The following is a 12,837-nucleotide window of genomic DNA, read 5'->3' on the forward strand; positions in this document are numbered from 1 at the left end:
AGAGAGAGAAACCCCAATCGCTGACTGACTGGGACTCCAACAGCCCCATTAGCGAGGCACGTTCCAGAGGCATGCAACAATTAAGGCAGCTCTGCCTGCCAGGGAAGACTGAAAGATCCATGGGCAGCCAAATCCTCATCATTCAAAGCAGCCAAGTTAAAACCCCAAGCCAAAAGATGTAACTTCTCAAGAGAAAAAATACCCAATATAAAAATAAATATAAAAAGTGATATTGTCTACAATGATTGTGCTGCACATTTATCATGGCTTCATTATGAAACATGTTCAGAGGCAACCCAGAACTGTGTTTGGACAAATTGGACCTGCAGAGAAACCAGTGAGAAGTAGAGTGAGTAGATGTGCAGTGAACTTTTGAATATGCATGGTGAAGACAGATGGATATGTTCCTGAATAAATCACCGTTCATCCAGTATGCAGGTATCTTATATCATTTCTTGTCCCTTGTGGACAAGAAATGTGTCCTGTCACAGGGACGGTGAAGTCAACCTGGACTTAAGTCGTTCCTCTGAGAGCGAACTGTGGAGAGGCTGACCCACTTCACAACCTCACTGCACAATACTGCAGTGCTGCTGTTAACAAAGTTCACAAACACTGCCAAATATACACAGTACACAGGAATTCATATTAGCAGCGTTCACTCAGGATCCGGCATCTGCACAAAAACAAAAATATACAAACTCTAGTATAGTAAACATAGCAAGGAAGCATTGTTTTTAAATTCCATCCTGCAGATCTCAGCTCCTCCCTGGAGAGGTTATCTGCAGTGGAGAAAGACAGGCAAAGTTTTCCTCTGCAGCATCTGCTCTAGACACTGCAAACCTCTGCACCCCCTCAAACCCCCAGAAGATCGGAAGCTGAACGTAATAAGTTTGACTTTGAAACAAACCTCTGAGAGATCAGGTGCCGCGAACTGGCACGACATCACCGGCGTTTGGGAATCCGCGCGCTCGGGAAGAAAGCATATTCAAAGTAGTGAGGACTTTTCAGAGTGCACAGCTGTGGCGGAGCAGAAGCAGGAGCGTTCAGCCGAGAGGGAAAGTTAATTAGGTTTGTTGGTGTGTGTTGGAGAGAGAAGACAGGAGGCTTGTTTGCCACAGAGACCGGAGTACAGCACAACAGCAGCAGCTTGTGGCTTCAGGGTTCCAGAGTCGGAGGACCGGGGACATCATGCCAGTCCTGCTGCCTGCAAGCCTCAGATTGCAGAGTGTGGATGGAGGCCTGTAATTTCAGATCAGTCCCTGTGCACGTGCCCACTGTGATTTCCACACCACAATGTGGCAGGGGACACAATAGCTTTCCCTTTGAAGACGGCCCCACATAGATATCCAACTCTCACACCCTGTACAACGACCATATTTCAAACAGTGGCTGGAATGAGCTTTGCAGAATGCAGGCAATTTGTCTAATACTGCAGAACATGACCACATTTGCATATTCATCGTTTGTAAATTAAGCACAACAAGAAACAAGAAAATACAGCAGCTATGAATTACAGTTGATATCTACAACCATCCAAACCACGGTGGCACAGTGGTTAGCACTGTTGCCTCACAGCAAGAAGGTCCTGGGTTCAAATCCCCGGCCGCCCAGGTCCTTTCTGTGTGGAGTTTGCATGTTCTCCCCGTGTCTGCGTGGGTTTCCCCCACCACTAAAAACATGCCAGCTAGCCTGATCCTCCAGTCAGTGCCCCTGACCAAAGGCACTGGCTCATAATCTGGAGTTGGTCCCCGGGCGCTGCACCGTGGCTGCCCGCTGCTCCTCAGGGATGGGTTAAATGCAGAGAAGGAATTTCACTGTACTAGCTGTATATGTGACAAATAAAGTACCTTAAAAAAAAATTGGTGGAACAAAAAAAACTGGCGAGATTAGGAAGTTTAAGGACAGCGCCAGTACTGTGTAACTTAACACACACAATCTACAGTGTTGTCCAATGGGTATCGTTGGGCTAATACTTGGTACAGTGATATGATAGAAATGCTGAAGGTTCAGGTCACTGTCTCTTGTTGGGAGAATGAGGAAAAAGTGGGGATTATAGAATTTAGCATTAATGTCATAATAGCATGCCTACGTCATTAGAACCATAACCTGGAAGTTTTCACACGCCATCTTCGCCGTTATCTCCAGCCCCAAGTTAACCCAGACCTCTGAATGTGACGTTTTCCACTCTGTTACAGTGAGACTCCAGACTCCCGCTCTAATAATCTCCAGGGAACTCAACTGGGGAAAAAAACTCTCCCACTTTAACTCAGTTATTGGCCTGTTAAAGAGGTATGTTAATGTTAAAGAGGCCTTATGATTATACCTCACATACTGTGTTGTGCACATTTGCAGTTGTATGTTTCAACATCATTTACTGTGTATTTATAATTATCACTTTATAGTTTTCACTTCATTTATTTATTACCAGCTGCAACATGGTGTAGTGTACCATGGATGTGACCACCACAGAGAAGAGTAGCAGCTAGAATAACAGTAAGTAGTATTGGTAGTACTAAGTAATAACCACTGAAATATCAACATGTTCACAGCTGTTGTACTCCCATCCCATGATGCTCTCCAGTTTACTTTTGCGTTCTTCATGCTGCTGTCCAAAGTGGTCGGAAGTAATTTTCCTGTGAGGATGATTAAATGTTTCTGATTCTGGTCCTGATCATGAACGCCGGTTTCTCGGGTGTTTAAATCTGTCACTCAGCCAGTAATCAACTTTCCCATTTGATTATTTCATCTATTATCCGTGTCTGGATTGAATTTCCACAGAATTTGTTGCGTCAATGGATCAACCATCTGTGAAGTGACATTGTGCAACCATAGGCACTGTGTGGTCTTTATTAAGTTGCTCTAAATTCAGTGGAGTTGTCTAAATTTAAATCGACTAATTTAGATATGAGCATTCATAGACGGCATCTGCAACTTCCAGAAAAGTCATTCCCCAACATACCTCTGCTTCTTCATCTGGGCCCCATGTGTCAACCATAAGGCAGATGTACATGACACCGGCACAAGTTATGGAGTAAATGTTCATTTCAGTTCATTGCTGGTAATTATAGAAGGTGGTAAAGCACTATGCAGACTTTCAGAGCCATTAGCACTACAAGACCGTAACAAGGCCCTGTCACAACATGAGCGGCGTGAGAACATGACGGGTGGAGGAGAGGGTGCACTCAGCCTGGTCTCCCATGACTTCCAGCTCTCCGGTAAGTGACACATCTGCACTGCACAAGGAAAGCATTGATACATGCTCTGCTGGACGGTTACACACACCAGCAGCCTTAATTAGCACCAGTGTTTGAGGGACATCATGCTTGAAGGACCGTGGATAAGTGACACGGGGGAAAGAGCAGAGGTAGGCTATGGCTCGGAGCGGAGAGGGGAACGACTACTCCCATCGGAGCGTTCGGGTCTGGAATGTAGCAGCTCCGTGACCCCAAAAAACACTCCCTGTGTTCTGAACAACAGAGGCTGCAGCTGGACACTCCTTCACAGGAACTTAGTCGAACCCCCCCTCAACATGCACACACACACTCGGAGCCAGATTCAAGAGACACGAAGCACAAAACAGGAGAAGAGTGGGTTTTATTGGATTAAGCCTCTCTTAACTGTACTAGAATATGATGGAAAGAATTTGGGAACTCAAGGAGGTCTGTGTCAACAGGCCTTGTTTGCTTAACTCTGAAAACCTCACAGGGTTTAGTGAACCCTTTTCCACACGTCCCAAACCTGAGGAGGCAAAAAAGAAGAAAGAATAAAAACATGCTTTAGTGCATCTCCTGACCAACCAGCGTGTTGAACTGAGACCCCCCCTTTGAATCTCTGAGGATCCTGAAAAGCAGGTTGGTAACTTACCGCAGCTTTGATAAGCCATAGGGAAATAAATACACACAGTGTAATGATTGTGGCATTCAAAGGTCCAGTTAGGAAAACAAAGGCTGCAACTCCTCAGTACTGTAGAGCTAATGTCCTGCATGGCAGCATCAGTCTTCAGAGCTGTATGTCTACATCTATGTACAAAGGCTGCAGCTATTTTTGACGCCATCTGCCTTTGTGAGACATGTAAAAGCACAAATAATGTTGGAAAACAAGGTGTTCCAGTGACTCAGCGGCTAATGCACCTGTACCATCAGTTCATGAATGCCCTCAGACACTGACACCATCCCAGTGCATTATCTATTCCAGCAAAAAAAAAACATCTTTTAGGCAACTACAAGGAGAATTTCAAAATGTCAAATGTGATTTAATTATTTCAGAATTCTTAATTAATTCTGAAAGCCGAGTGTAATAGCGGTAAAATAAAATACATTGAGAAAATTGGTTAATTTTCATTTTGCATCCCAGAGTATGCTTTCCCTCTAATCCCACAGGATTGAGTTAGAGTGTAATTTGTGCCGAGTTTCCATGTCCTCTGTGGTTTAACTGGCCTGCCACTCCGGACGCAGCCTTTTCCCTCCAACTTTCAACTGCCCCCCCTCCTCAGAAAAAGAACACACAGCTATGATGTCCCATTACCAAACTAAAAGCTTGCTTGGCCAGAGCAACAGGACACTGGCAGCTCTGGAAGTCTACGCCACAGGGCCAGGACTGTACACTCTCCAGCCCAGCGCAGAGTGTTAAGTACAACACCTTCCTCTGATGGCTGGCACCTGTCCCTCCGTATCCGCAGACCTTGCTGGCACAGATCAACACTGCACCACGCTCCACTTCACAGCCTATTACACATTCCAAACAAATTAAATATGAGGGGGTGTGATGGGCCGAGATGGTATTTGGTGGAGCCCCAGCAGCCAGTAGCAGGCCATGCATGCGGTAGAGGTTCATTAGACAACTCAATAGAGCCATGTGGAATGTGCGAGTAGGCGCATCACTCCATTGTTCACCAGCGGCTCCTCTGGGAATGGACTAAGCGCATATCAAGAGAAGATGAGGAGATGAGTAACAATGCTGTGCCATCACATGTAATGGCATATGACAGCCAGAGCAGGGTCTCGATGCCTCTATTGTAAAAACCATTGAACTGTACAAACTGTTGTCTGTGAGGAGAACTGGCAGCTCTGCCAATGCCAGGAACTCGTTTATTTTCTCATTTTAAGAGGTTGTGTTCCTGGCTTGGCTGAACTCTTAGCACTGGTTACCATAATGTTTGTGTACAGGCCGGGTTGGGGCCAAAAGCTGTGGCAGCCGTTGCTGTGTGTAGCGAGGGGCCGTTGCGGCCCCCAAGGCCGGTCGGTTTACAGCGGTCTGGACTTTCCCTCTCGCTCTTTCCTCCTCTATCATCCTCCTTTATTTTTCTCCCTGGACCAAAGCCATCAGCAGTTACAGCAACTATTATGTGTTGCGAAGCTGAGAGCAGCATTCTAATGAAGTGCAAGACCTCATCAGCAAACTTCAACAAACCAGCAGGTCAGTAACGGTCAGACCTCACTTCAAACTCCCAGCAGGCTTTGTGACTGCGTTCTGAGTGAGCAAAACACGGATCTATGTTACATGCGTTCTGCTTTTTCAGATACAGTGGCCTAACGTGAGCCGGTCCATGGAATCAAAGTCAGATCAAAACGTCAGTTCTTGATTCAGCAGATTATCTGACACTGATTCAATATAACATCTTCAAAGCAATAATAAATTAGGTTTTCACTGCAACTGCTGGTGAATGTTGTGATGTGAAAACCCAAAACTTTATATCTGAGGTTTGTTACTATTGAATGTTTTATGAACATTAAAGGTGGTGAATACACAGATGATCACAGGTGGATGCCTCATCCAACCAGTCACTGGCTCTGAGCCACACTTTTGGTAACATTTAGTAAGATATGTGTTGACATATTTGAGAAAACATGTAGATTTACTGTGGTTATTTTCTCCATTTAAGTTTGAAATGTAGCACAGTTACTGTTCACTTTTATATTCGGGAGCTTTCATCAAAAACATATCTGTTTGGCTTCAGCTGGCTGTGAAACTCCTCACGGCAGCTAAACTAAATAAACTGAGGATGCCTCGTACGAGCTCCTCGCATTGCCACATGTCAGTGTAATCTGAATGGTGGGCCGGCACTGATGGAGCCCTACTAAAGAGCTGTCAGAGGGAATCATTAATCCCAAACGGCAGCATGAGACAGATGGTACGACGACGGAGGATCGATGCTCTCGCCGGCATCGCGACTGCTTCCAGCGGCCCAGGCCAGAGGCAGGAAGTGGGCTAATCCCTCAAAAGAAAGTTCCAGACTAAACACGCAAGAGAGGCCTGAGCCGTCTACCGCTCCCCCCCAGCCCCCACAGCTGCACTGCATGTGCTGCCTATAGTACAATGTGGATGGTCCTGGAGGGGTTTAAAAAGAGAAAGGGAGAAGCAGAGAGGCGTTTGCTCCTGAGGGAATCTTTACGAGGACTTTGACCTTCCCCCTTAGGGCCCCTCTAAGAGGTCCCCAGCTGCAGCACGGAGGGGGTGGAGCCTGTATGAACTACACGTATCCATCAAAAAGAAAGAAGTCCCAGTTCTTTTGAGAAGGTCCCAGAACTGGATCCATCTCTGACTGAAGGTCAGGGTGGCAGCAGAGTTCCCAGCACAACAAGAGTGGGAGAAGGGAGGGATAAGAGGACAGTACTTCCTCAACACAGTCTGCATGCACTCGTGGACATTTTTCAATAAAGAACTATCACACCTATGATATCAATTAATCCACTAATCCTGTTGGATATCTGGAGTAATTCTGATGTTTCTGCAACCGATCTAATAGACTTGTATGATTGTTTTCATCCTCTTGAGGAAATGATGAGTATTAGCCTATAATCAGACAGTTACAGTGCAGTCTGGTTGTCAACCGGGGTCAAATCCAGCCACAGCATTTCTACACATCCACACTCACAATGCAGGTCGATTATATTACCTACAAATGCTGAGAAAATGGGAATTTGCGGCACCATGCTGTCATAAATCACAGACTCTAAAGATCACTGGGGTCCTCATTGCTCCATGGTGCTGCCCAGAGAACTGTCACATCTGCAACTTTAACCACAGTCCCTGCTGGAAAGCCAATTACAGCGGTGACACATGCAAACAGCAAGCGTATGCATTGCTAAATCTGCACACAAACACACACTCACACTGCTGTTTAGTCCAGGCAGATGTATGAGACAGTAGACTGGAGTCCACTCCCTATACTCACCTGTTTCTAATTTGCTCAGTAACTCACAGTTCACTGTTGACAGCATCAGCAATAAGTCCTTTCTGATCATGCTTTCATTCTGGAAGAGAATGATGTTTATAACTCGTAAATCAGAGCATCAGGTTGTGTAATAACCAGACTGTTGCTGTTATGTAATCACACCACCAGCAGGATATGAGATTATTGTGTATGTTGTCATGATAATGATTACACCCTTGATTTGGCTGCAAGCACAACTTCACTTAGAGTGTAACATGGTTCTACCTCTGGTCAGCCTTTATCACAAGGTTTCTTGTGCTTTTTCTGGGGCGAGAGGCTTTCTTATCTAACCCTGATCGAAAACATGGCTCTTGTTGGCTTCCAGCGGCACAGATAGGAAGGTGTGTTTATTAGATACAGACAGGGGACCCATGAATCCCACTCCCTTATAAACAGAACTAGCCTGTCTGTGACCTGTAGACGAGGAGCGAGTAAATAATCTTGCGATCGAAATGGATGTTCCTCTGTAGCCTCTACCACATGTATGCATGTGTGTGCTGAGAGGAGAGTGGACTGACATGTGTGTCTACACATCACGTCTGGGTAATTGACTACATTCGGCAGTAGGGAAGAAACCGAAATTCAATCTAATCCAGGGTAACAGAATAGAATATATGCATCTAGGTTTCATAGTATATGCACACATTTGTGACAGTGAAACTGTAAAGTTGAGGTTTTACATGAGAGCTTCACTTCTTGTCCCATGATCACACCAGTCATTCTATAGGTGGAATAGATACATCTGAACCCAGCAACATGTCAGGGAACTCATCAGTCATAGCACTGCTTTACTGAAAGGCAACCCTCCCCCCAAATACACACACACCAACACACAGAGACACACCCACACACACAAAATAAGCAAGGTAATAAGCTGCCATCTCATTAATGCGCTGCTTCTTCTCCCCAGTGCTGTTTCCAAACATAGCAGTGTGAGAGCATCCATCTCCAGCACCCCCCTCCAGCCTTCCAATTTACTGCCACTCACCTTTTTTTAATTCCATCAGCGTGATGATGAAAGCTGAGAGAGCATTATGGTCCTCGCCAGTGGTCAGACAGTGAGTGAACGAGTACAGGCCTGCATCGGTCACACTGTCAGCCAGCCAAATGGGTTAGGACAGCAGAGAGGGGAAGCCAAAGCAGGGGAGGGGGGGGCCGAGGCTGGGGTGCCATGGGTTGACTGGCATAGACCCCCTCGTGCTCCACAGAACATAACCACACCAAAAACTACAGTAGAAGGTGTATTCATATGATCCACTTCAAGAACATCACAGTGTTCTATGTATAGTACAGTGTAATACTTGCCGGGGTCAAATAGCATCTGCACATATATCTCAGTGTTTGTTTGAACCCAGTTGGCAGACCAGATGTTTGGTATAGTGTTGCATCCGGAGATTTATTATAGTAACTGTATCAGGGATTAAAGAAGCGTAATATATGACTATCACTTAACAAACACGGACAGGGTCAGGGTCATGTGCAACTATCATATTCATTATAAATCAACCTGTTTATTATCATTTTCATTAATCCATTTAGATGAGAAATTGTCAAATCAATCAGTTCATTGTGGAACTTTCAGTGCAAGTGTGACACCCCTACATTTATCATCAACAGCCCATCGACAGAAAAGTAAAATTAAAAACAAAGAAAACATTCTGATAAATAACTGTTCAAATTGAGGGCTTAAGGACAAAATCAGGCAACTGAACAGATTGAGCAATAATCATTATTTGTAGCCCCAAACAGTTAAAATCAGTCTTAAAAGACATTCAAAGTAGGTAAGTCTCTATAACCCAAAGTGGCACCTTTAAATTGTTTGTTCTGTCAGACAAATGGTCCAAAGAGATGTCTTTCTCTTTTTTTTTCAAGTTATAAAGCAGATAAAAGCTGAAAATCCTCAGATCTGGAAAACTGGAACCAAAACTACTTTGCTACATTTGTGCTTGTTTATCTGAGGACAGTGGTTTTACAGAAACACATTAATTCTACTGAGGTAATAAAACTCCTGATATTGAGAATATCAAGTCACGAAGAAGTTATAGGGATACGGAAAAATTTAGCTTTTATTGCCAACATACGTATATCTGTTTGGAACTTCAATCCAGTTAAAACATGACGGAGTGGTATTATAAACTGTTTGACAGGGCTCTTTCATGCTCGACTGAGGAGCACATACGTATAGAGAGCTGCAATAACAGGCCATCTGGTATCACCAGTCACCAGGCGCCTTCCACCATATGATCATATACCTCATCCAAGACCAACTTGCCTTTAAAACACCACAGCACTCATGCCCCCCCACTACTCCAATATCGCGCCCCACCCCCACAGTAAATGCCCCTTGCAGTGATGCACTCTCCACAGCTATTGACCGCTCATATGTTTCCGGTCATTGGCATTATTCTTCTATGACCTCCACTCCTTAAACAATGCCACTCCTCATGCTCTAAATGTCTTCAAATATTGATCTGCACATCTTCTGCAGTCACACAAGGGGAGCCTGAAGGAAAGGAATGGAAAAGAATACACAAGGACGGCCGAGTTGTCACACGAAAACACCCCCGCAGAAAGAAAACATGGAGAGAAGTTTGACAGCTTTTTAATTTCGGTAAGAAATCAAACAGCATCGGAGAGGGGGGAAGGCTCAGTCGCTGCAGCTGAAAGCCCCTCTAGCTGTCAGGAATCTGGCAGTAACCCGCAGACTGAAGACAAGACCTTCTTTAGTCTCTGGCTGAATCACTGATGAATTATTTTGTTATTCAGACGGGTCCTTCTAGCTTGCGGAGGAAAAGTAAAGTCGGTGTTTTGATAGACCTTGGCAAGATGATGACTGCTGGATTATTCATAATGTTTTCCTTTCTCCTTCACGACAAATCTGTTCTTCTATTTTTCATGAGCTGAAGATGCTACGGCCTCCGCGACTAAATTTGGAGGATTCGGCGTGCCATCCTGCTGGTGTTGAGTTCTAAAATAAAGACCAGTTTATATTTAACCTCGGACGTGGCGTGGTGCAGGCTCCCCCACTAATTGAGGGCTATGCAGTAATCTGCAGTGGGCTAAAACTCATTTACTGTAAGCTCTGCTGCAGCATTAAGATGGGGGTCAAGGCAGAGCAGCATCTCTCTCATCATCGTCCACTTTCCATCTACATTCTTCCGAGCATAAAAACTGATTTTAAGCTACTGGATACCCCGAGGGACGCACCGAGTACAAGTGTAGAGAGCATCACTGCTAAAAGCGGCAGCTGGAAAGAGCTCATATGACAGCTCGACTCTTCTTCTACAGCCCTCTGGCATGATAGCCATAAGGAGGGAGGAGGATGAAAACCAAAACAACAAGATGGACACTGAAATGGATCCATCTCCAGCTTATAGGTGTGACTCGGACACATGTTCACCCCTGTGCCCCCTCCAGCATTGCCGAAGCAGGTGCTTCCTCGCTGTGGAATGTTTCAACGGCGAGTTGAAAAGGTCACGCCACGATACCGCGATGCCTGTTCTGAAGTATGCCAGCTATCTCAGTTGTACGGGGGTTGGTGGGGGGGGGTCACGGTCTTTGACCCATTTTGGGATACATTTGGAGAGGACATGCTCTCAGGTTGTGGACATGCATTTCATCCCACTCACATAATCCAAGCTAACAGATTCCAACAGGCAACTTCTGCCCTGCTTTTGATCCATCAATCCCTCGTTGGACGGCAGCCTTCAAACTTATCAAAACCAGGGGGTGGAAAGAACAAAGAGTGTGTGAGTGTGTGTGCGGAGGCTCCTCAAGTTATCGGGTGGCACCCATCCAGGGGAGGGGAGGGGGGGTGGGGGCAACTGTTAACATATTATCATCAGAGCAAGGTGAGGAGCTGACAGAATGTTTTTGTCAGTCAGAGAGGGGTTTGGTAACTCCTCCCCTCTCAGCCCAGCGGAGGAGCAGCAGCACTGATGAGAAGTTGACCTTATTCAATCAGATTTTTTTTTTTCCTCCACTTTTCCTACTTTTATTTTTTTGGATGGCTGTCTTCCTTTCTTGTGCATCTGAGCGCTGCCAAGCTCGGCGGGGAAAAGAGCGTTGTGATGGTGTAGGCTGCCTGTGGATGCGCTTCAAACACAGGGAACACATCCAATAATGTATGCACATCATGCCCTGGTACGTACACACCCACACACAGGCACAGTAACACACTCGCAAGAGCTAACAAAAGCACATTCCTGCGGTATCTGTGCAAGTGAAAGACAAAAGGGTTTTAATGCCATGTCTCTCACACACAAACTGGCACTACGGCTCAGGCAGTAAATCCTGTCCCAGGGCTCATTCAGACTGAGCACCACAGGCCATCATCGGTGACAAACTTTCAATACTTCCCTGCTCGTCCCATGATCACACCAGGCATTCTATAGGTGGTGCGGACACATCCGAGCCCATGAATGTGTCAGGGAACTCATAACTCATAGCATTGCATTACTGCAAGGGAGCCCAAGTGCACACACCACACACACAGACACACACACACACACACACACACACAGAGGACCACCACTAACTCCTGGTCATGACTATTTACAGCATGAAATGGTCAGTAAGTGGTGCAAGTAGAAGTCCTTACTGTATCTGATGTCATGCAGCAGCCTGTACACAGGCATGTACAGCACATGCACACATGATACCAAATCAATGTGTGCACGTATTACACACACACACACACGCACACTATCCTCCTGAAGGACATCGATTAATCTGAGAAATCACTGCGCTCATATGTTAAAAGCTTGTGGAGGATATTTGACAAAGATGTTGTTGCAGGGTTTGGAAAATACAGCAATGAGAAGCGTGCAACAGAATCCAAACAATCAGGATTCAATTAGGGAGGAGGAGAAAGACGAGAGTCAGACAGGCTGAAGATACGGAGAGAGGAGAGAGGAGAGAGAGGAGACCAGCAGGAACAGCAACACTAACCTGTTTCACTTCAGCAGGCATGGTCCAAAATCCCCCCTTTCGTTCCCGAAAAAATAAAAAACCTCCCAGGGAAACGTGTGGAAACTATTTCCACCTCTATTAAAACTTCTCCTTTCCCTCCTCTCCTCCACTCGTCTCCTCGCGCTTTCCTCGTCTATTTACGTTGAGTTTTCCCTCTGTGAGCGCAGGGGCAGCAGCTCAGACTCAGGCAGCCATCCCCTACTCAGCTGTGTCAAGCCGCGCGCACTGAGCACTACAAACACCGGAAGTCAGCCGGTGTGCCTTTCAAAATTAAAGCGCAAAGACGACACGTACTCGCCAGCTGTAATTAAGTCTGTTGAAACAAAAAAGCTCGACTGAGACTTTGCTCAACCTACAGAAAAATGGTCCAGTATTGTTTTTTATTGTTGTTTGGTACATATCCAGGTCCAAAATCCACAACAAATGTCCCACAAGCTAACCTAGCAAGGCAAGATAGAGCATGTAAGCTTAACATTAGGCTATCAATAATAAATGAAGCAGCTTGGAAATTTAATGTGTCTACAAGCCTATATGTTTATAGACATTTTTTAAGTCACATACTACTACATTGCCCGTGTGGAAAATGAATGCCAGGGCACTTTACAATAGGCTATGCATATATGAAATGACTAGTGTTGTATCATGACAGCAAA

General features: G+C 45.4%; 1 protein-coding gene across 4 annotated transcripts in view; it reads right to left on the bottom strand.

The window, feature by feature from the left end:
- arvcfb (ARVCF delta catenin family member b) overlaps positions 1-12,384 on the bottom strand; it is a 128,717-nt gene extending 116,333 nt beyond the window's left edge. For all 4 annotated transcript variants that reach the window (XM_083979492.1, XM_083979490.1, XM_083979491.1 and 1 more), the window contains exon 1: positions 12,164-12,384. In XM_083979492.1, coding sequence (XP_083835618.1) covers positions 12,164-12,184 — 21 coding nt within the window. In that variant the 5' untranslated portion in view covers positions 12,185-12,384. The remainder of the gene's footprint in view (positions 1-12,163) is intronic.
- Between the last annotated feature and the right edge of the window lie 453 nt (positions 12,385-12,837).

Source organism: Trachurus trachurus, assembly GCF_905171665.1.
Source record: "Trachurus trachurus genome assembly, chromosome: 9".
Lineage (NCBI taxonomy): Eukaryota > Metazoa > Chordata > Actinopteri > Carangiformes > Carangidae > Trachurus > Trachurus trachurus.